The sequence below is a fragment of the Bos javanicus genome, chromosome 9 (assembly GCF_032452875.1).
Source record: "Bos javanicus breed banteng chromosome 9, ARS-OSU_banteng_1.0, whole genome shotgun sequence".
Classification (NCBI taxonomy): domain Eukaryota; kingdom Metazoa; phylum Chordata; class Mammalia; order Artiodactyla; family Bovidae; genus Bos; species Bos javanicus.
In genome coordinates this window covers 40690090-40715380 of record NC_083876.1, presented here as the reverse complement: position 1 = coordinate 40715380, position 25291 = coordinate 40690090, and the positions used below count along the sequence as shown (strand labels likewise).

The following is a 25291-nucleotide window of genomic DNA, read 5'->3' as shown; positions in this document are numbered from 1 at the left end:
AGAACTATGTGTGTGATTGAGCTGCACAGTTTGACCGAGAAGATATCTAAATCCCAAATAAGATTTGGGGATTATTCTATTTTAGATCATAATTGTCACTATTCACCTTCGGTGTGGATTATTATGGTGTGAATAATACAGTGTGGATTATTGAGAGCTGGTTATGTTACTCATGGTACCTGCTTTAAAAACTAGAAACTCAGTTTTGCTAAAATATTTGCTACCAGCACACACACACACACACACACAGCACGCAAGTGACCAACCCAGTTTGACAATCCTATTTATCACAATTAGTGCTAAATTAGTTCTGAGTAGCATGTCATTTCTAGCAAAAAAAGAGACATACCTTTCAGATGAAGTGCTATATAAAGTAGCGCAGATCTCCGTACACTTAAGAAGGGGAATTTGGGCTTTAAGCATCCCGCTGCATTCATGGCTTTAATTAGAGCAGTTGCAATACCCTGCAGGTAGGGAACGAATTATGTGTAATTTGAGTCTGTTTTCTTTTCTTGTGGCAAATAGATAGAGGCTATTCTTTGCTTCAAATAGCCTCCTCAGGATTGAGGATGGAGCTTAAAAAGATAGTTCAATGAGCACTTGCTGCTGCTGCTAAGTCACTTCAGTTGTATCCGACTCTGTGCGACCCCATAGATGGCAGCCCACCAGGCTCCCCCGTCCCTGGGATTCTCCAGGCAAGAACACTGGAGTGGGTTGCCATTTCCTTCTCCAATGCATGAAAGTGAAAAGTGAAAGTGAAGTTGCTCAGTCGTGTCCAACTCTTAGCAACCCCATGGACTGCAGCCTACCAGGCTCCCCTGTCCATGGGATTTTCCAGGCAAGAGTACTAGAGTGGGCACTTAGCTCTACAGAAAAGAAACACAAAATACATTTGAATAGGAATAATTTTAAACTATTGATTGGCTTAGTGCCAGGTAGGTGATGGATACATGGGTTTCATTATGCAATTCTATTTTTGTATGTTTGACATTTTCTGTTTAAAAATAGTTGAAAGAAGGAGACACCTAGTTGTCTTGGTCCATCTCTGCTTCCGTTGCTCAGAACTGGCCAAATTCTACTCAGGACCCTGGGCCACCTACCCGGGAACTCCAGAGACCACAGTTACCACTACAGTCAAGATTCTGGGGCCCCGAGTAGGCAAAGAGGAGGACACTCTTCTCTGGGTGAGTGTCCTCTTCCCTTTTGATATTAAACTTGATCAAAAGCTAACCATCTAGGGGAGATGAAAAAAAAAAAAAACTGGTTAAGAATTTGTAAGAAATATATGAAATTGTGCTCTGGGCATCTGTTTTATAGAATTTTTTTAAAAGGCCTTTTAAATAGTGGTTGGTGACTGATACATCTGACTATATTTAGAAAGTGTTAGAGAAATAAGAGTGACTTGAGTAGATAGCTTCATCCAGATTTTGGGCAAAATATGTATTTGGTGGTTCAGTTGTGGTGATATCTTAACTCTTTCAAGCCGGTGGTGGGGGGGAACTTCTCAGAGACTGAATTTGCATATTTCACATTACAGAAAAGTTCTACAGACACTGAAATTTCCAAATAAGAAACAAACTATATGTCAAATGTAAATAATTTTCTACAATCCTACTCTTTCTTCACTTTAGTGCAGTTATTTGGGAATTAGCTATGAAAAGGGGGGCTTTCCTTACATTTTATTTTCACAACTACTCAAAACCAAAATAGGTTAAAAGTGGATTTGCAGCTTAAACTCAGGACACTCTGCCTTTAATTTCATTGTTACCAAAATAAAAATGATTTTTGAAGGAGAGATAGCTGTCGTCTTCTAATATCTAAACAGAGAAACCCATGTGAGCGAACCTGTTCCAGATATCCAGGCAAAGGCAGGCTGGTGAGAGACATTGGTTCCTTCAATGGGGGAAGTTTGTAAGGAAGCTTCTGATTCCAGTATTTCTGTGGCGACCTACGAATACCAAATCCATTAAATGGATGATCACAAATGTCTTCATTGTGTCTACACAGGAAGATAGGTACACAAGGCAACTAAAAGATAATGTTCATTACTCATTTTTCTTGAGTGGAGAAAATGATACAGAAGCAGGAAGACTGAGGCTCCTAGAAATTCATGACCACCAACTTCACCTGGGGCCCTAGCCCTGCTCACCGCTTCTCAGTGTTCTTGCTTTTCACAGCACCTGTATGAAACTTTCTTTATATACTTTTATCCTCACACTTTTATTTTGAATTGACAAGACACTTCAATTCCGCACGTAACTTCTGCGTGAAAAGTGAAAGTGAAAGTCTCTCAGTCATGTCTGACTCTTTGCAACCCCATGGACTTTACAGTCCATGGAATTCTCCAGGCCAGAATACTGGAGTGGGTAACCTTTCCCTTGTCCAGGGGATCTTCCCAACTTAGGGATCGAGCCCAGGTCTCACGCATTGCAGGCGGATTCTTTACCAGCTGAGCCACAAGGGAAGCAATTCCTATGCTGGCCTTGTTTTTATCTTGTACTACAATTCTCCTCACACTAGTAACCCTCTCAGGGACGCCCCCCCAACACAAGGTGCCAGGCTATAAAAAGAGAAGTCTTCAGAATAGAAAGTCCTCGGCTGCTCACCGTAAGCAGAATCACACACAGGTTGCTTTCTCCATGGCAGAGCTTACCTCCCACCTAAGATCAATCTCCACACGTTCTTTGGATGCCTACTCCACCCTGTCTCCAGAAATCTTAAGTAGCAATAGAGAGATAACTCTCTTCCGCCTTCATGACATTTCCTTTATTAGATCCTTCCCATGTACCTGCATTTAAACATGTTTATCTCTTTCCCATTGGAAAAAAGAAGATAAAAGAGAAAAACCACCTTATTCCTTCAATCCTATATTCCTTTCAGCAACTAATGTCTCTTCTCTTTTTACTATTAAATTTCCTCAAACAGCTTCATGAGAGGTCACAAACCACTGCACAAATTCTAGCTGCATGTATGATTTGATGGACTTCCCTGTGGCTCAGACAGTAAAGCATCTGGCTACAATGCAGGAGACCTGGGTTCAATCCCTGGGTCCTTAAGATCTCCTGGAGAAGGAAATGGCAACCAACTCCAGTATTCTTGCCTGGAAAACCCCATGGACGAAGGAGCCTGGTAGGTTACAGTCCATGGATTCGCAAAGAGTTGGACATGACTGAGCGACTTCACTTTCCTCGTTTCCTTTATGATTTGATCCACATTGTCATTTTTGAAAAAACTGAAGTGCAAGTGAAGTTGCTCAGTGGTGTCTGACTCTTTGCAAACCCATGGACTGTAACCTACCAGGCTCCTCCATCTGTGGAATTTTCCAGGCAAGAATACTGGAGTGGGTTTGCCATTTCCTTCTCCAGGGGATCTTCCTGACCCAGGGATGGAACCTGGGTCTCCCACGTTGCAGGCTGATGCTTTACCATCTGAGCCATGGGGAAGCCCCCCCCCCTCAAAAAAACTGAATCAGTCACAAAAGTTTAAAAATCAGATAAACATAAGAAGAAATTTGGTTTCCAACTTCTTGTGAAAGACAGAAATGTGTGGCAGTAGGTAAAGGCTGCCCCTTTCACCTGTGTGTATGTATATGTGTACATATATGTACGTGTTTATGAGTGTGTGTAAACTCACGTATCTTTCTGTCCCAGGATAGTGCATTTAACATAGATATTCAATGAATATTTGTGACTTAGTGAATGGTCTCACCTCAAAAATTTCTGAAGTTTTTCTCTGCTCTCACAAATATATATACGATCACGATATTCTAAAGCATAGTGAATGTTACCAGGTACTAGGGCTTCGTATCTGAAAGACAAAGGAACAAACAAAAACAACTATGTATTGTATCATTAATATGCAGCTGGGAAAGACTGAAGGCAAGAGGAGAAGGGGGTGACAGAGGATAAGATGGTTGGATGTATGACTGGCTCAGTGAGTTTGAGCAAATTCCAGGAGATGGTGAAGGACAGGGAAGCCTGGTGTGCTGCAGTCCATGGGGTTGCAAAGAGTCAGACATGACCTAGCAACTGAACAACAGGAATGACAACTATGTAAATAAAATGTCATAAACATTTTATTTTTCTATCATCACAGCTCAAGGAAGAAAAAGAATACTTTCCAGTTAAACAATAGTGACCTTTTGATAAAAATGCTACGATTGTCGTATAGACCACTTATTCCAAGTAGAGCTATTGGCCTGTACTCACATGAGGGCAAGGACTTGCCTTTGTCTGCCATCCTGGTAAGTCACTGGACAGTAACCCTGGAGCTCAGCACACTTAGGGAACCGGCTCTTCAGCTCTGACAGTGTCAGCCTCTTGGGGATCATGTCGGTAGGTGGAAGTGGATGAGGTGCTAACGGAGGTACGTAGAATTCTGGATTGTCCAAAAATTTCTATTAAAAAAAGATGACAGCAACACGACTGTTTGAAACAGGAATACTTTGCCAACAAAAACCCACTGAGGCTCTCCTGCTGCTCTTCCCATTTTCGGCAGCAATGTTCAGTCCCGCAAACCATCTGAGAGGAGCTTTCTGCACTACAGTAACTCTTTCCCTGACTGGAAGTTCCTTACAGTAATACCTGCAAGTGATGTCACTTACAGTCTCTCTCCTTTTAATGCTTTCACTCACTCACTCATCCACCTATACTGAAAAACATTTGTTGAGCTTTTACTATGTGCCAGACCCTTGAGTGCATAGTCCCCTGCCCTGCTGTCCGCCTGTCCTGCAGTATAACTAACTAGAGGGTGCACTTTGGCAGGTGAGTTAGCTTCTCCAGCTTCAGTTATCACACTGTAAAATGGAGGGGGCAGACCAGGCACATGGTTGCTAATGTCATTTCCAATTTTAAAATTCTGTGATTATCACTTAAATAAACAGAAAGAAAGTAATGTCTTCTTTATAAAGTGATTTTAAAAATTCAGATTCTTCAGAGGAAAATAAAATGTTCAGAGACACCTGATTAGTTTTCAACTACAATCTTTTTATGTCACCATATTATGGTCAGTGGAATACTGGAACAAATCTATATTCTGTTCCATTAAATAGAAGCATAAGGTACCCAGGAGAATAAAGTGATAGAAGAAAGTTGAAAGCACAGGCGAGTCATTTCTACTGACTCTGACTTCCCTTCTGCACCTTTGAATGGAATGTCCTGGATGCCCACTCCAGGGCTGAGCTCAGATGCTCAGCATCCCCTCCATGTTGGGGTTGCCCTTGGGTCTCCCCATCTCTTATGCTGACCCAGGTGGAGGGGCCATCACCGACCCTGAACTTCTGCTTTGTGCCAGAATATGTCTTGGGATGCAGTCTTAGGACTGGCCTCTGAGTTGCCTTATTGAACCCAAGGATCACAGTTTCCGAAAATGGGGTCCCTGGTCCCCAGCGCCTGGTGTTCCCAGCTGTGCCCACCCCTTCCTGTCTGATGAATTCTAAGACAGGTATTTTCTTTCCCTGGTAAATATTTGGAGTTAAGAACAAACTTACATTCAATTTCTCTAGAGAACTCATTTTATAATAGTGCCCTCTGAACTCTGCTGCAAATTCCAAGGAATCATTTGAAGAACAGTCAACTAATTCATATGATTCTGCCAGGCTGACAGGGCAGAACTGTCCAAATTCACCCAGGCGAGAAATCAGTTCTTCAGGGGAGATACATAACTTGTCAATGCAGGCGGCTTTTCCTATTATTAACAAATTAACTGTTGTTATAAATATATATTTTCACAGAAAACACAATCATTTTCAAAATGAAAATAAATTCAATTATGCTAGCACTATACCAATGAGTAAACGTTGTAAAATTCCCAGAGTAAAGAGCAAAAGTTTCTTTTCATATGTCCATCCTCTCAATCCAACATCCCTCCTGAGAGATAATCACTGTTGAGTTTGTATCTTTTTCAGATTTTTTTATACATTTGCATACACACGTATATATTTTTTGCAGATAGGATGCTTATGCCACTATACTGTAAATCTTATTCTGCAACTTGCTTTTATCAGTTAGTTATAGCCTTTGACATCTTTCCATTTCAGTTTATATGATTTACCTAATTCCTTTTAGTTTATGCATAGTATTCCATTGTATAAATGTACATATAGATTATTCAATCAATTACCTGTTGATAAATATTTTGGTTGTTTTTAATTCTTAGCTATTATAAACTATTTATGTTATATACTATATACACATACACACACATATATATACATATCCACTTACACACATACACATGAATTTGCTACATATTTAAAATTTTTCTGTGAGATAGATTTCAGGAAGTACATATAGTTTGTTGACACAATGTTAGTGACATAAAGCTCTCCCTGTTCCCTGATGGCATCCAAGAAATAGAAAGAAACATTTAATCCAAAAGTGACTAGGTTTACCCTAAAGAGTCGATTTAAAAAGAAAGGCCCAAGTTCATTCAATGCATAAGTTTGAGTTGTCTTCCCAGGACTCCACTAGAATGGAGACTCCAAAGCAGTATTAGATTTTACAGAAAATAAAATTACTTCTTTATACATCTTAGTTATAATGAGTAAATTTTGATCCTGATATATTTTCTTAATAGTTCTTTTCACCAGTGAAAAAAAAAATTTTTTTTAAAGTATTCCAAGGAACGTCTAATGCTAACTCAAATTATGAAGCATAAATCATAGTTTAGTTTGCTATGTGACAGTGTAAGCATAAAACTGACCCTTAGGACTGCAGTGATGTGTCTATATGCAAAGAATGCAGGGGCCTCGTGGCAATGCTTGACATGAAGAGAAAGGCGTGGAAGCGAGTCTCTCCTAGAAACCTCAGAGTGAGTACAGCCCTGCCAATGCCTTAATTTTGGACATCTAGCCTCTGGAACTGTGAGAGGATACATTTCTATTGTCTCCGTTATCCAGTGTGTGGTAATTTGCTATGGCAGCCTTGGGTAACTAGAACAGTTACAACAGACTATGATTTCTGTTCTTTTGGCATTCTTTCTTGCTTTGTCCTGTTCACTTGGTAAAGCAAGCTGCCATGTTGGAAAGGTCCATATGGCAAGGCCCTGAAGGTGGCCCCTGGTCAACAGCTGGCAGGAAACTGATGCCCTAAGTCCAACAACCCTCAAGGAACAAACTCTTGTCAGCAATACATGAATGAGTGTGACAGTATATTCTTTCCCAGTAGGGCCCTCAGATGAGACCTTAATCCTGGCCAACACCTTGGTTGTAGCCTTGTGAGAGACACTGAAGCAGAAGACTCAGTTAAACTGTGCCTGGACTCTTGACCCACAGAAATTGTGATGGAGTGTGTATGTGTTGTTTTAAACTGTTAAATTTTGGAATAATTTGTTATGAAGCAATAAACAAACTAATCCATGATTCCATCTATTGTATATGATACAGATGAAAAGGCTAAGACGGTTCTTTCCTACAAAGAATATTATACTACTACAATGCTACAATGGTGTAATATTGTTATTCTAAAGTACTATAATGCACAGTATTATGGTATAATAATAGTGTTGGTAAAGAATACACTATTGTATAGTGCTATAATATCATACTAAATGGCACTATAGTTTTACAATTGTGTGTTGCTCTTTAGCTCAGATGTGCTGACCTCACCTCATAGGTTTTGTGACAGGATCATTTAGAATCAAATCATTTCAAGTCTTAAAAGACACTCAAATGTCTTTTTCTGATTCTTGGGGTATTCTTGATGACATCTGACAATGTCTATCTATCTTTTTCTGGAATGCGACAGAATGAGAAGGAATCTCTGGTTTTCTGGTCCTGACCTTGCTCTATCTCATTAGTGAGAATAAATTGGTCACTAAATCAACACTAAATTCAAACAGTCAGATACAGATTACCAGGTAGATGGTGAAGCAGAAAAGTAGGAGGACAGTTTTAATTAAACTCTTCCAGGCAGAGGCATGTGTATCTGGAATAACATGGTGGATACCGTGGTGCTCCATGAAGATCCCTCATCAGGGCTGATGCACCCATCCCCCAGCTGCTGAAAATATCTGTGTTGATGGCTCGTAGTTGCACTGGGACTTGCCCCTGTTCAGTATATACTCCCTCCCAGAGTGACCTTTATACAAGTCAATGCGAGGATATAAAGCCTGGCCTCTCCCCTCAGTTTGGGAAATTCTCAAGGTCCATCCCAGCGGCAGTGCTTCCCTGTAGGGCCTACCAAAGCCTCTGTTTCCACCACACTGCAGGCTAGTGTCTCCCTCTGCCAGGTCTACTAGCCTCGGTGTCTCTCCCTATTAGAGTTGACAGATAAAGCACAGGATGCCCCATTAAGTTTGAATTTCTGATAAACAATGAACAGTTTCTAGTATGAAATGTCTCATACCACATTTGGGATATACTTAGACTAAAAAATTATTTGTCATTTATCAGAAACTTACATTTAACTAGGTATCCTATATTTTTATTTGCTTAATCTGTCAACTCTACTCCTGAGTGTCATGCATGTTCAGTCATGTCTCTTTGCGAGTCTGTGGACTGTAGGCCAGTAGGCTCCTCTGCCCATGGGCATTATCTAGACAAGAATACTGGAGTGGGTCACCATTTCCTCCTCCAGGGCATCTTCCCAGCCCAGGGATTGAACCCACATCTCCTGTGACTCTTACATTGGCAGGCAGATTCTTTACCACTGTGCCAGCTGGGAAGCCCACTTTTGAGAGTACTTCCTGATAAAGATTCTGCACACAGCTTTTCATCCTGAGTCTCTTCTCAGGCAACCAAGTCTGAGGCAAGAAGGGTGAAGCAGGGTAACAATAAGATGAATGAGGCACAAGTTTTTCTTTCCAAGTCAGCTGTGGAATGTTTTACTAGTGTGATGCTATCCAGAACTTATTGGGAGTGGGTTTCTAAAACTCATTTATCTTTTCACTTGCACTTTTATCTTCAAGCCTTATAATCTGCAGGCAAACAGAACCAGAGATACTGGGGATGCCCAAATAATGAAGCAAATCAAGATTCAATGATGCCATTATGATCAGAATCCTCACTGCATTTTCCCTTGTACAATATTCTCTTTGTCACGTTGATCCCTCATACCTCCAAGTACCTTCTCCCTATTTTCCAAAGTCAAAGTCATCAGATGTCTGTGAAACCCCTCCAGACAAAGTCTTTGGTGTCATCGTTCTTTTTAGAGACATGAGTTCTAGATAACTTTCTTTTTTTTTTTTTTGATAACTTTCTGTCTGTTTTGTGTATTTTTGGAGAAAAATGAAGAAACTTCTAGGAGTATACAATCATTTTCTTTCATGGATTCCAAATATAGATTAAAAAAAATTCTGTGTTCAAGTAATATTTTTTAAGACAATCAACATTTATATAATAATACAATTTTATTATGTAAATAGTTCACAGTAACTAATTCTAGATTCCTAAACAAAACTTTGCCAAGTGTCACACCACAGACCCCTCCCCTCATATAACTACCATTCTTGAAACTAGCTTCTTATGTGGCATTCCAAACATTATAAACTCTTCTAGTGAGAGACCATGTATTGTTTTATGTAATAGGTTCACATGGACATTCAGTATATGACAGCTTGAGTAGAGGCAGTCATTTATTAGAACAAATGTACATGCCCACAATAATTTGGAAATAATATGCATTTAAAATACTGACTAAGGTTCATTAAATACTGATTAAGGGAACAAATGTTCAAATTGAATGAATTATGGCAACATGAGTCAGGCATGCGTAGACTTCAAATTCACATTTTTTTGTTTTTAGAGTTATAGGTCTTCTTACCTGCTTTTATTCTTTCCATATATATCTGCATGTATTTATTCACCATTTTAACCTTCTTAATGACTTCATTCCATATCCACCATTTGCTGTGAAAGCCATCAATCACATACCAGTTCTGATGTTGTACTTCATAATATTGCCTAATCTCACCAATATTTTTGCGGTACCTTGAGTTCTTGACAGCTATAATCTGTGAGCTGTTGTGCAATGGATAAGGCAAACTAAGAGAGGAACAGAAAAGAAATGGAAAAAGCTGTCAAAAACCTGCTGCTTCTTCTGGATTATTAATGTTCACTCTTTTATCATTGTTTTCATCACATACATTACCTTGACTCCTTTTTTTTTTCCAGGAGCAATCTTCTGAAAACCTCTTTGGAAGGCACATCCAGCTCAAAGATAATCATGGGGATGATTGACCTAGCTTCTAAGAGACTCACTTGATACTTAGTTACAGGATATCCATCAATGACAACACTAGTAAGGAGAAATATGAAAATTAAAATTCCAGATTTCTTTACTCTCAGACCTTCCTTTCTGTCTTCCAGAAAAAGTCTGTCTTTAGGATTAGCCCCATACCATTCCTTACGGAACTTGATTTACCTTGTCACCTTGCCCTCTTCTATATATATACATATATATTTTTAGGAGGCTGTACTTTGCAGCTTGTGGGCTCTCAGTTCCCCAACCAGGGACTGAACCTGGGCCCTGGCAGTGAAAGCTTGGAATCCTAACCACTAGGTCACCAGAGAACTCCCTTTGTCTCTGTATTTTTAATCCCAGTCAGCCCAAGAGCCAGAAGAGGGCTGCATACATACAGACACAGCTCTGACTCATATACTTAGCATCATAGAGCTAGACTTTGATGGACTTTGAGAGATATTACACATAATACCTTGAACCTTGTGTTATTTAATTGGTGCTATTATTCTAAGCATGAAACAGTGGGAAGAGGGACTTCGCTGGCAGCTCAGCTGATAAAGAATCCACCTGCAATGCAAGAGGTCCCGGTTCAATTCCTGGGTCAGGAAGATCCCCTGGAGAAGGGATAGGCTACCCACTCCAGTATTCTTGGGCTTCCCTGATGGTTCGGACAGTAAAGAATCTGTCTGCAATACAGGAGACCTGGGTTCGATCCCGGGGTTGGGAAAATCCCCTGGAGGAGGGCATGGCAACCCACTCCAGTATTCTTGCCTGGAGAATCGCCATGGACAGTGGAGCCTGGAGGGCTACAGTCCATGGGGTCACAAAGAGTCAGAACACTGAGCAACTAAGCACAGCACAGAGCACTTGAGTCTAAGCATGAGACAGTGGGAAGAGTATAGGTTTCAGAGGCACACAGACTTAAATTTGAAACTGGGTCTGACCTCTCTGAGCCTCAGTTTTCAGTAAAGTAGTAAATACTAAATAGAATAGTGAAATAATGATATTTAACCCTTGTGTGTGTATGCCCATGTTTGGTCATGTCCAACTCTTTGCGACCTCATTGCCTGTAGCCCGCCAGGTTACACTGTCCGTGGGATTTTCCAGGCAAGAATACTGGAGCGAGTTCCCATTTATTTCTCCAGGGGATCGTCCTGACCCCAGGATCAAGATTGAACCTGCGTCTCTTGTGTCTCCTGCATTGGCAGGCGAATTCTTTACCAGTTAAGCCAACAGGGAAGCCCTATTTAACCCTTAGATTTATCTTAAAGATTGTAGATCAAGTGTGTAAAGCAATTAGCAGATTAATTCACATTCCTTATAATAGAATGCCTGGCATGGGAAGAATTACCCAACTCTGATCTTAATATTGTAGTTTTGTAGCAAATTGTGTAAAATTTTTTGTACAGAAAGGTCAGTGTAAGATAAGATGTCTTGTAAATCAAGATTTTAAGTACATTAAAGTGTTTTAAAATTTAAAAAAAGCCCTGCATAATTGATAGTATTTTAGCAAGAGATTAAGCAAATATGGGAAACATTGTGTTCTAAACTTGATTTTCTAGTAAAATTCTATAAGGAGGCTGGGTGTGGAAGGGGAGATGAAGAGCTGGTGAGAGAGCCCTGTGGTCTCTGGAGAGAACCATTCCATCTGGACCCATCAATCCTCTAGGCAGAAATAATACAGAATTTGTTAGTCCAACAGACTAAGCTAAAGAGTGTCATCAGCAAACTGACAGGATGAATGAAGGCTATCTGCAAATTTCTAAGTCAGGAAACCGACTCTGTGGGGCCAAGTTGGGCATACTGGCTGCTGGTCACCAGGAAGGGCTGGTTCATCTTACCTTGGTGCTCTCCAGACTTAGGCACTAACTAGTCCTACATCCCATGGCAGAGAGGACTATTAATTAACAGAGCCCGAAAGCCAACTAGAGAATGTATGCAGCTGCCATTGTTGGTTTTTTAATGGCTCAACTTCTTTGTCCTGTGAAGAATCACTTGAGAGGCCCTCGGGATTAGGGAAATTCAGGGTGACTGGGCAGTCACTGTCCTGGTATTAAAGTGAAATAAAACTTTTGTGAGTCCACAGTAGCCCTCAGTAAGATCTCTTGTATGCAAAGTTGAATTTCAGGAAGGAGGTAACTCAATTTGCTAGAAAGTCCCAGGACTTTCTCTGCAGGGGGGATGGGGGGGTTTGGTGGGATGGGGTTGTGGGTGGGGGTGGATACTCGACACTCCAGAATCTGCTCCCCACCATAACAGGAATTAGGAGAACTGATACGGACTTGATTAAGGACCAGTGGTAGGGAAGGGCAAGGAGGTTCCTGATAGAAAACAACTTTGCGTGACTCAGCAAGATTTTAAGTCAATGACCTGAGCTCAAGAGCAGGGCCTTAGGTTTTATGGGCTTTTACTACTGGGTGGTTTCCCTGAGGGCTTCTCTGGTGGCTCAGAATCTGCCTGCAATGCAGGAGACCCGGGTTAAATCCCTGGGTCAGGAAGATTCCCTGGAGAAAGGAATGGCAATCCACTCCAGTATTCTTGCCTGGGAAATCCCATGGACAGAGGAGCCTGGCGGGTTACAGCCCATGGGGTCGCAAAAAACTCTGACACGACTGAGAGACTAACACGCTTCCTTTCTACTGGATGTGAGCTGGGGAAGTCATGGTTGAGTGGAGGAGTGTAAACTGAAGACCAGTTCAAGCACAGGGCTCTCCTGTCCAAACGCAGCATTAAGGGAGGGGCGCTGCTACCTGTGCAGAGACTGGACTGGTGAGAGACTGTCTCCATTGGACCAGTACCATCTGGGGGAAGGGGAAGGCCACACCTTCAACACTCCATCGGGCAGTGAGAAGTTCTCCTGGGCTATAGAAGTCACATGGGTCTCCTATAGACTGTGTAAACCTGGAGACTTTGGGACAACTCAGGAGTTGCTGCAGGGAGTGAAGTTGGCCTGTGAGTGTTTAAGCTGAATTTTAGCCTGACCGAAAATTAAATTATTAATATGCAACCATATCGGTGCCCAGACTTTAAGAAGCAGATCACACACCCTTTACAAGAGCTTTAAACTCTGTTTAAGGTGTTTTAATTAATTCCAATGAGTAATTTCTTAAAGATTTAACTCCCTCCCACTCTCTCCCACCCCTATGGCCCCCACTTACCCTGCGGTATTACATACACTTCCCATCAGAGATAATTCTAAGGCCTGAATAGCCAGTTCATCAGGTGCCGTCATTCCTTTATGAAGATGCCAATTTAGCATAAGTGCCAGCTCTGTGTCTGGTTGGTTGTTTAATACATAACGCAAAGCATCTCCTATCGACAAACGCTTTAAGCCATATTCACTTGAAATCTTTTTGGCAACTGAAAAACATTAAAATTTTAAACTTATTCTGTTTCACAAACCCATCTGTTAACCTTGGTTTCAGATTCTAGTTAACTGACAACAACAGCAAGTTAATCTTCACATTCCTCAAAGAAATTTCAAAAATTAAAATAGCTACATTTTATTGAATTAATGGGCTTCTCTGGTGGTGGCTCAGACGGTAAAGAATCTGCCTGCAATGTTGGAGACCCGAGTTCAATCCCTGGGTCGCGAAGATCCCCTGGAGAAGGGAACGGTTACCCACTCCAGTATTCTTGACTAGAGAATTCCATGAACAGAAGAGCCTGGTGGGCTACAGTCCATGGAGTTGCAAAGAGTCGGACATGGCTGAGCAACCAACACTTTCACTTCACTTCATTGAATTAATACTATTCAAAGGTCAGTCATTATTAGCACTTCAGGTATGTGGCTGACAGATCTGGTTAATGAGCCAACTATGTTAGGTTTTTCCATAACCAAACCATTTAAGTGTTTTTTCCTTCTGTACAAGGTAGCAAAAAATTTGAGAGCTTTATAAGGCATCCTGTGTGTACTATTAATATTTGGTCTTTTTATATCCAAAATAACAATTCAATGTTCTTGTGTCATTGGGTTAACCCATTTCCCTATCTATACACTTATGACTTCAGGCTGCAATCAGGATAACTTACCCTATACAATTAAGTGCACTCAAGCCTCTAGGACATAATTTTTTAAATTTATTTTCTAAAAATTATAGTGGTGATAGTGGTGTATCTGACACTTTATTAATAATTTACAGTTTATAAGGCAGTATTTCTTCTGTGACTTTATTTGATACTTTCAACTATTCCATCAAGTGTGGAGAGTGGGTACTGAAATTCCACTTTTACAGGTGAAAGAACTGCAGCCCACTGAAATGGAATGGTTTGTCCAAGGGCACACAGATGTTGCCACTGGCTGAAAGAGGACTCGGCCACAGCCTCTGCTTCTGCTACGTGAGGCCATAGATTAGGCTTCTGTGTGTGTACATGCTCAGTTGCTTCAGTCGTGTCTAACTCTTTGCAATCCTATGGACTGTAACCCTCCAGGCTCCTCTGTCCGTGGGGATTCTCCAGGCAAGAATACTGGAGCGGGTTGCCATGCCCTCCTCCAGGGGATCTTCCCAACCCCGGGATTGAACCCGTCTCTGATGTTTCCTGCATCAGCAGGCAGATTCTTTACCACTAGCGCCGCCTGGGAAGTCCAGTGGTTTCCAGTTACTGTTAAATGCAGGTGTGCTCTGATGGAGTCTACAAACCTTGCCTCATCATGGTCTGGAGACAGGGTGTATAGAGGACACTGGAGACAGCGTGTGTAGAGGACATTGAGACTCACCTGGTCCCATGGGGAATGCAGGTTAACTGGCCACAGTTAGGGCCACTGGGAGGGATGCCCCTGTGAGGGCTGCAGAAGCCTTCATCTCAACTTTGCCACAAACACTAGGGTCAGACCCATTATTTTTCAGCTATAAAAACAAACTTTTACAATTTGGGATTCTGTTAAAAAAAATTAGCCTCTATTTTGACAAAGACCAAGAAATCTGATTGTACTGTATACATGTTACTTTTTGCTGTGTTGGAGGATCTTATTTTGAATGTCAATGTACATTAAAATACACTTTCCATCTAAAGAGCTAAAACACGAAACTCTCTTTTATTATTTCTGGTGACAAATCAGTATTTGACCTAATCCCTCCCTTTCATTTTCTATGCCATCAGTCATTAAGTCCTGCTGTTTTCCTTTTAAATATTTCTGGTATCTATCCTTTCCCATTTTATTCTCATTGTGACCAACCACTACTCATGTGATTATCATGTAATTTTGAAATACCACACTCACCTATTGTTGGACTACTTGCTTTAAAAAATATATAGAAAATTCAAACATTATAGTTTACTAAATGCCTTTATCAGCAATGATTAAGATAATGAATTTTCACTCTTTAACTTATTAATATAGTAGATTATATTTATAAATTTTAAATATAATTTTAATCAAATAAAATCTTAATATACTATTATTTGACTATATATATAAATAATATTAGTTTGTAATTTCTTTTCTTATATTATCTTTGTTTAGTTTTTATATCAGGGTCATACTTAAAAATGAATTTGTATTTATACCTTTTTAATTATTTTAAAAAAACTGAAAATAAATTGGACAGCTTACTTTCATTTCCCTTGCTCTGGAAAAGCTTATAAAATCACAGGAAGTATCTCTTGAATTTTTAATTTTTGAAAGGTTGACATAATTTCCCTCTAAAACCATTTGATTGTGGCCTGTTTTGGAGTGGGGCTATATTTTTGAATGCCTTCTCTTCAGTGGTTATTGGTCTGTTTAGTTCTTCTGCCTCTTACTGAGTCAGTTTTGATAGTTTCTTAAAAAAAATAGTTCTCGTTTTCAGGAGATTCTTGTATGCTTAAGGATAGCAAAGGCAGACACACCCTTACCTGTAGTTTTTCCAGATTTTGGAGGCCCCAGAATTGCAATCCTAATGGGGATAGTAGGCTTAGGTTTGGGTTGGCAGATATATTTGATTGGATTCTTCATAAATTTTTCTTTAGTTTCTTTACTAGATAAAAAATAAATATACTGACGATGGATTATAGGATGAAGTGGATTCTCTGAATTTTCTACTGGTTTGATGGTCTCTCCTTCATGTAGCTGCAATATATACACAATTGAATTAACAAATTAGCCTTATTTTAAACAGCATTTCCCCAAAATATATTTCTAAGAACAAATTTGTAAAATCTTTCTTATAGAACAAGAAAACTAATTATAATTGAATATTGGTATTAAAAAACTGTGTAAAAAGAACAAGTTATTTTACACTCACATGCAATAAATGTTTTTCTTTAATGGGTTTCAGTTTCTGACAATTATAGTTCTACTTCCTTTATAATGTGTTTAGTGTATACTGAATGTTTCTGCCAAGGTGTGTAAAGGTGTTCGGATATATTCATGGGCCAATTTATCTACACAAACAGGTCCATTCCTAAGGTGGTGTTGTGTATGGAAATGTGCCTTCCTAAAATCATGGTTTGAAGCCCTAACCCTCAAAGTGACTATATTTGGAGACAGGACCTTTAAGGAGATGACAAAGGTTAAATGAGGTTATAAGAATGGGGCTCTAATCTAAGAGAACTGGGGTCCTTAGAAGAGAGACACCAGGAGTGCATGAGCACAAAGGAAAAGCATTGAGGACCCAGTGAGGAATGGCCACAGTGAGACACACCAGAAAAACCACCCCTGCTGGCACCATGATCTTGGACTCCAGCCTCCTGAGCAGTAAGAAAATACATTTCTGTCATCTAAATCACAAAGTCTGTGGTATTCCAATATGGTAACATATGCAGACTAATACAGAATTCTAATTTGCTGTCCAAAGATGTCATTCCAGTAAGACAGCATGGATAGGCTAAAGTATGTGGTATTCCAATATGGCAGCATGGTATCCCAATATGGCAGGTGGAGTCCTGGGATATCTTTGGGAGTATACTGGTCAGACAGATCTCACTGACTTCTCTTTTACATTTTTATACAGACAAAATCCCACTCACATAAATATGAATAGTGGCCACAAAAGGGAAAAATACACCAAAACAGCAGCCTAACGTATTGGTATGGAATGGAGAGGAAGGACTGGTCTCACGTCTTTGCACTGGTAATGATGATAAATGGGTAATTAATGGATATCTTTTTTATATCATCAGATGGCCCAGCATCAGTTATCCCTGGACTTGACAGAGTAGGTGGGCAATGGTGTGGTAATATTGCTTCTCCCCTAGAGTTAGAGTATTCCATGGACAGAGGAGCCTGGTGGGCTACAGTCCATGGGGTTGCAAAGAGTCGGACACAACTGAGCGACTATCACACACACCTAGTGTTACACCAGGTCAGTTGTCACAGGTAAATGGAGTTATCAGCATCATCATTTTGGGGCTGGAGTGATGTTCATGGCTGAGTGTAAGTGCTAGGGATAAGAAGAAGCTTAGGGATGGGGTGGGAATGTCTGCTCTATTTCTTATGTTTGGTAGTAAAAGAAAAGCTGAAAGTTTAATGATTCCATTTCAAATTCCCAAATTAACTATGAATTCTTGCAATGGTTTCTGCTATTTCCCAAAATATCTACCATGTATCTTTCTCTTCTATAGGTCAGAATACCCAAGGTGTCATCAAATCTGAAACATCAAATTGTCAGGACCTGGAAAGATTCCCAACAGCCCTGAAAAATGATTATTTATATGCTTAAAGCCTTCCTATGACCATGCACTCATTTATTCACAAGACATTTTTGTGCAGTCCTAATTATGTTCAGACATGGGCCCTTGAATAGGGTTCGGACTTTGCCTGCTTCTTCCCCTCTCTTGCCCATCTCAAAGAGACAGTTAGGGTGTGACTGTGATTTTTCAAAAGCTTTCTAAATGATCCTGCTGCTACTGCTGCTAAGTCGCTTCAGTCGTGTCGACTCTGTGCGACCCCATAGACGGCAGCCCACCAGGCTCCTCCATCCATGGGATTTACCAGGCAAGAACACTGGAGTGGGTTGTCATTGCCTTCTCCAATGCAGGAAAGTGAAAAGTGAAAGCGAAGTCACTCAGTCATGTCCAACTCTTAGCGACCCCATGGATTGCAGCCTACCAGGCTCCTCCATCCATGGGATTTTCCAGGCAAGAGTACTGGAGTGGGGTGCCATTGCCTTCTCCGCTAAATGATCCTAATACATGCTTAATTTTATCTGATTATTTATGGAGGGACTTGTCATAATGTTTCTATATTTTAGCATGATATTTAAAAAGATTTCTCTTGACACCCTTATGGTTAAGGTAAAGAAGATATTAATATAACAATTAAGTAAAACTGAAAATGACTGTATCAGTATCAACCAAGAAGGTTTCAAGTAATATGCATATTGCTCTATTTTGGATCCCTTCCTCCAAAATGTTTTTTATCAGTGACCAATAAGAGTAATACATATTAATAACAACATTGTTATTATAATGTTGTATGTATACTGTTATAATGTTATAATTTATACTATTGTTGTATATTTTGTTATTATATATGTTATATATAAAACATATTTAATATAATATTTATATTATGTATATATTATATATATTGTTATTGTAATGTATTTATACTATTATAATGTATGTATTTATACATACATACATGTAATTTATTTTACATGCATATTATGAAGTAAAAGTGAAAGTCACTCAGTCGTGTCTAACTCTTTGCAACCCCATGAACTATACAGTCCACGGAATTCTCTAGGCCAGAATACTAGAGTGGTTAACTTTTCCTTTCTCCAGGTGATCTTTCCAACCCAGGGATCAAACCCAGGTCTCCTGCATTGCAGACAGATTCTTTACCAGCTGAGCCACAAGGGAAGCCCAAGAATACTGGAGTGGATAGCCTATCCCTTCTCCAGGGGATCTTCCCGACTCAGGAATAGAACTGGGGCCTCCTGCATTGCCGGTGGATTCTTTACCAACTGAACTACTTATACATATTTTATATATGTATTATTTATACACATAAATATGTATATTATATAATTTTATATACATATTATATACATATCTCCTGCAATACGGGAGACCTGGGTTCGATTCCTGGGTCAGGAAGATCCCCTGGAGAAGGAAATGGCAATCCACTCCAGTATTCTTGCCTGGAGAATCCCATGGACAAAGAAACCTAGCAGGCTATAGCCCATGGGTTCTCAAGAGTCAGACACAACTTAGCGACTCAACCACCAATATGTAATGAACATATATGAATTAACAGCATTGCAGGCAGATTCTTTACCAGCTGAGCCACAAGGGAAGCCCATTAATAATAACAGCTTATGTTAATTGAGCACTCACGAGAAACCACGCATGGTTGCAAACACTTTCCAATAACTAACTGATTTAATAATTGTAATAATATTGTGAGGTAGGAACTATTCTTATTCCCATTATGCAAATGGGAATGGCTCAGAGAGGTTCAGTAATTTGTCCAAGGTCACTCAGCTAGGAAGCCGTGGTTTTCAACTCAGGCAGTCTGACTCCGGAAGCCATGTTTTCTCCACTCTACTTCTGTGCTACTTCACTGACGGAAATAGGAAGGTGCACTGGTCGAGAGGGTCGGTGTACCCTTACAAGGCATTTCTTTACTGTCTTTCTAGCACTTAATACAACCTGACTAGAACCTATTTGTTTACTCATGTATTGCCTGTTCATCCTCTCCAAACCAGCTATCATATAAAGCCCATGACAAAAGGAACCTTGCCTGTTTTGTTCACTGCTCTGCTCCCCGGGATTGGAACAGCAGCTAGAAGGTTCTTATTTAAATTTTGTTGAAAATCATCCCACATTTGAAGTCACTGAATTCCAATTACATCAAATATGTTTGTCCACACTACATAAAAATATTCTACTTGGCAGTAAGTTTGTGATGAACATTAAAGGCACATTTTGTTTGGTATCTCACACTTTCCAGAGGACTTCATATTCTTGCATTTGATCACATTGGCCTGATGGCATTCTCCCACTTTACAGGTGAGGAAACAGAATCAAAGAATTTAAATGGCTTGCCTAAAACTAAATAGCAAATTAGTGCTGAAGCTCAGCTCACTAGATGTCTAGTTTGAAAATATTGCTACTACGAACTTCCTCTGCTGCAGAGTTAGAACCAAGTTGGATCTGAATTATCTCTACAGAAATAGATGAAAGGAATTTAAACCCTTCAAGTATTTCTCCTACTTCAGAAAGGCAAAACAACAACACATATCTTTATAGCTATTTAAGAATACTGTATAATGCTTACAGTTTTTAAAAATTATCCGCTGTCTTCTTCTTAGACATACTTCAAAAAGAAATAAAAGAAGAAACGTGAGTTTCAGATGCATTTGCTGATATTACCTTCACAGGGTCCCAGTAGCCGAATGAGCTTATATACTTGTAGGTAAAGCTGAGCATTTTCTGGGCAAGGCGTGATGATATTGGATAACATTTCTCAAAAATGCTTGCACGATTCTCTACTAGTGGTTTCAGTTTTGTATTCAATGTGTATTGGACAATGTGGATTTTCCGAGATCCATTAATGAGAATTACTGGTATCAAAAACTTCTCAAATTCTTCCTGATCAGAAAAATCATAAAACCAAATATTTTTAGTGGGAAGGAGGCTGGTAGTATTCAGTCACAGTGCATAGACTACTTCAGTCTAGAAAACAAATACTTTTAAACTTCCAGGTGACTCTGTGGTGGTAGCTAAAACTTTTGACCCTATGTGGTTTCCGTGTTGCCCTTGATTTATTAAGTAGTTTTTATAATTGTAAGTGGTACTCAGGGACTTAACCCCTAAAAATATACATTTCTTTTGAAATGTTAAAAAGAAACCAAGGAATAAACCAAATTTCTTTTGTTTCCTTCTCACATGTTAATTTTTGAATTATGAAAAAGTCATAACCTGTATTATTTGTAAATTACTCATATCTGCTTCAAATTTTTCTCCGAGTTCACCCCTCAGGCGTTCGAGAGCATCAATTTCCTGCTCTTCCTCTTCCTCACTCATCACTTCCTCATCTTTTGGAAATTCATCTTCGAGAATGTTATCAATATCATCTTCATTGTTATCAGGTTCTTCCTCACTCATGTCTTCGTCTTCTCTAACAGTCTAAGGAAGAAAATATTCCCCTTTGTTATAAAACTGAAATATGGAACAAATGTCATGGCTAACTAATCATCTGGGATATTCTGGAATAAGTGGATATTGGTTAGTGTGGTATGCAATATGCAACATTCATCAACTGATACAGTAAAATTTCAAATATCTGGTACCCAGAAATGTAATGCCTTCAAGACTAACACCACAGTGATCCCTAGATAAATACACAGACAAGATATTAGCTTCTAACAGTTAATGCTATGGTCGTCAGAACATTACGTGCTTTTCATGGTCTTCAGCAACAAAGTTCCATGCAACTCAAAGAGTATAAATCACTCCAACCTATGTTAGCTTGGACAAGATCAGTTTCCTCATCTATAAAACAGGAATAATGAAAGGACCTCCCTCACATGATTGTTGGCAGAGTTATATAAGTTCATACCTGCAAAGCCCTTAGAAAACTGTCTGGTAAGCATGCAAATGATAGCTATTATTCCTATTATTATGTTATAATAACTATTATATTATTGTCATTTTGTATAAAGCACTGTTCCAATAGAATAGTACATGCCCCTGAGGAGGCTGCAGCTTATCTGAGGACACAAGAATAACAGATAAATGATTATTAAAGACTGTGACAGGATATTGATACTAAGTGGTGTTGTATAGGCTTTAAGTGCTGTGGTTCAATTTGCATAAAACTGAATCCTATCGTATTGATTCTCCTGCACTGTCTCCTGGCATGTTGCCCTGAAGTAGTCCTTGTCCCACCCAACTGGAAAACTGCTTTCCAGTCAGAAACCTGGGAGTTACCTCTGCTCCTCACTCCCCATTATTGCACTTCGCATTTCCAAGGACAGAATACTTAAGCTCTCTCCTCCTTTCTAGTCCTGCTCTGCTGTTTGCCCTCTCATTATCTCTTGCCTGCACTCTTCTGATTAATTTGATGTTTCCTAATCATTCTAACTAAACAGCCTCTTGATGACAGTGAAAGAGGAGAGTAAAAAAGTTGGCTTAAAGCTCAACATTCAGAAAACTAAGATCATGGCATCTGGTCCCATCACTTCATGCCATCACTTCATGGCAAATAGAAGGGAAACAATGGAAACAGTGAGAGCCTTTATTTTCTTGGACTCCAAAATCACTGCAGATGGTGACTGCAGAAATGAAATTAAAAGACGCTTGCTCCTTGGAAGAAAAGCTATGACCAATCTAGATAGCACATTAAAAAGCAGAGACATTACTTTGCCAAAAAAGATCCGTCTAGTCAAAACTATGGTTTTTCTAGTAGTCATGTATGGATATGAGAATTGGACCATAAAGAAAGCTGAGTGCCGAAGAATTGATGCTTTTGAACTGCGATGTTGGAGAAGACTCTTTAGAGTCCCTAAGACTGCAAGGAGATCAAGCCAGTCCATCCTAAAGGAAATCAGTCTTGAATATTCATTGGAAGGACTCATGCTGAGGCTGAAACTCCAATACTTTGGCCACCTGATGGGAAGAACTGACTCATTGGAAAAGACCCCGATGCTGGGAAAGATTGAAGGCAGAAGGAGAAGGGGACAACAGAAGATGAGATGGTTGGATGGCATCACTGACTCAATAGACATGAATTTGAGCAACCTCTGGGAGTTGGTGATGGACAGGGAAGCCTGGCATGCTGCAGTCCATGGGGTCACAAAGAGTGGAACATGACTGAGCGACTGAACTGGACTGAACTGAATATTTCTAACTGATGAGACCCTGCTTCCTTGAAAAGAGTCTGCAGCTGGGATTTGGACTTGTAAGGGCTGAGAGGAAGATGAAAAGATAAGGGCCCTTCCTTGCTCTGTGCCCAGGCTTTTCTCTCCCCAGAAGGAGAGACTTCTGTTGGGACTACAACAGATGTTTGGTGTTGGGACTGTGCTTCTCAGTTCTTGCTATTTTTTGTTTGAATTTTGAAGTCATTTGGTTCTCTGACTACTTTTTCCTTTTTCTTGTATTTTGACAATTTTTTATGGTGAAATTTGATTTGCTAAGGAACATCGGAAGTACGGTGGGGTGAGTCCACACTGCCAGCTGGGACATCTTAGCTTCTGATGACCTGTGCTCACCTCGCCAGCTCTACCTAATAGGACTTCCAACTTGTTTGTGATAGAAAGCTCTGTCTTTTGTCACCTACAAAAGGTGACTTGGCACTTACCATCTACTGCTAAAAGGAGTAAATTATGAGCTGCTACAGCTGCTGATCTTCAACACCAGAAATGAGGCACTCTGTGCTTTGGAAAAAACTATCAGAACAGGTCTTCAGATAGTCAGATATATTCAGGAGATGATTTTATGAGCCCAATGATGGCATTTCCTCATAATTAGAAAAACACTAAAATCCTTCATGGTGATGTCTGCTCCTTTTGACTAGTAGTAGCCATGAGACTAGCAGAACCTTCTGTAAAAATATGTGCTTTATTGCATGTACTCCCCCTTCACCAAAATCACATATATACTGGCCTTGCCCCTTACCTCTTTGGGGCAGTTTCTCAGAGTATCTGAGGCTATTCTCCTCATTTTGCCCTAAATACAACTTAACTCACAATTCTCATGTTGTGCAATTCTTTTGGAGTCAGCACTTTCAGTTGGAGCAAGCAGGGGGAGAGAGCCACAACCAGGGGACTGGAGAGTGAGAAAAAACTTTAGAGTTGAGAGAGCCAGCAAAGGATATACAAATCAGTTCACAAAGATTATCCAAGTCTCTGGCTAATCTCTGAAAACCCCACACATATTGGCTGTTTACAACAGTATAAACAGAACTGCTGCCCATTCGTAGGCATGACAGAGTTTGCAGGTTTACTCTTGCCAAGTTAATTGTCTGCTAGAACAATAACACCATCCCTCTTTGAAGGCATACAACAGAATCCAGAATCCCCAAAATATCACATTCACAATTCTAGGATATAGTCCAAAATTACTGAAACTATAAAGGCTCATGAGATGTGACCCATTCTCATAAGAAAGATAATCATTAAATACTAAGTTCAGGTGCTAGAGTTACCAGCTGAGAACTTTATCACAGTTAAGAGTTACCAGCTGAGAACTTTATCACAGTTATTATCACTGGGATCAATGAGGAAAAGGAAAAAGAAGTGAAAATATAGGAAATTTCATGATGGAAATAAAAAAATATAAAAACAAACCAAATTGAAAGTTTAGAAATAAAAACAACAATATTTGAAGTTTTTAAAAACATTGGGTAGGTTTAATACGTGAACCGTGAACTTCCAGATGTTCAACCTGGTTTTAGAAAAGGCAGAGGAACCAGAGATCAAATTGCAAACATCCGCTGGATCATGGAAAAAGCAAGAGAGTTCCAGAAAAGCATCTATTTCTGCTTTATTGACTATGCCAAAGCCTTTGACTGTGTGGATCACAATAAACTGTGGAACATTCTGAAAGAGATGGGAATACCAGACCACCTGACCTGCCTCTTGAGAAATTTGTATGCAGGTCAGGAAGCAACAGTTAGAACTGGACATGGAACAACATTCTGGTTCCAAATAGGAAAAGAGTACGTCAAGGCTGTATATTGTCACCCTGCTTATTTAACTTCTATGCAGAGTACATCATGAGAAACGCTGGGCTGGAGGAAGCACAAGCTGGAATTAAGATTGCTGGGAGTAATATCAATAACCTCAGGTATGCAGATGACACCACCCTTATGGCAGAAAGTGAAGAGGAACTCAAAAGCCTCTTGATGAAAGTGAAAGAGGAGAGTGAAAAGTTGGCCTAAAGCTCAACATTCAGAAAACGAAGATCATGGCATCTGGTCCCATCACTTCATGGGAACTAGATGGCGAAACAGTGGAAACAGTGTCAGACTATATTTTGGGCTCCAAAATCACTGCAGATGGTGATTGCAGCCGTGAAATTAAAAGTCGCTTACTCCTTGGAAGAAAAGTTGTGACCAACCTAGATAGCATATTGAAAAGCAGAGACATTATTTTGCCAACAAGGTCTGTCTAGTCAAGGCTATGGTTTTTCCAGTGGTCATGTGTGGATGTGAGAGTTGGACTGTGAAGAAAGCTGAGCAC

General features: G+C 39.9%; 1 protein-coding gene across 4 annotated transcripts in view; it reads right to left on the bottom strand.

The window, feature by feature from the left end:
- AK9 (adenylate kinase 9) overlaps positions 1-25291 on the bottom strand; it is a 116588-nt gene that overhangs the window by 687 nt on the left and 90610 nt on the right. For all 4 annotated transcript variants that reach the window (XM_061427577.1, XM_061427575.1, XM_061427578.1 and 1 more), the window contains 11 exons: positions 21030-21236; positions 20481-20699; positions 16017-16230; positions 13340-13541; positions 10089-10235; positions 9762-9982; positions 5489-5685; positions 4227-4396; positions 3709-3807; positions 1846-1948; positions 350-464 (listed from right to left, as the gene is read on the bottom strand). In XM_061427577.1, the coding sequence (XP_061283561.1) occupies positions 350-464; positions 1846-1948; positions 3709-3807; positions 4227-4396; positions 5489-5685; positions 9762-9982; positions 10089-10235; positions 13340-13541; positions 16017-16230; positions 20481-20699; positions 21030-21236 (1894 nt within the window). The remainder of the gene's footprint in view (positions 1-349; positions 465-1845; positions 1949-3708; positions 3808-4226; positions 4397-5488; positions 5686-9761; positions 9983-10088; positions 10236-13339; positions 13542-16016; positions 16231-20480; positions 20700-21029; positions 21237-25291) is intronic.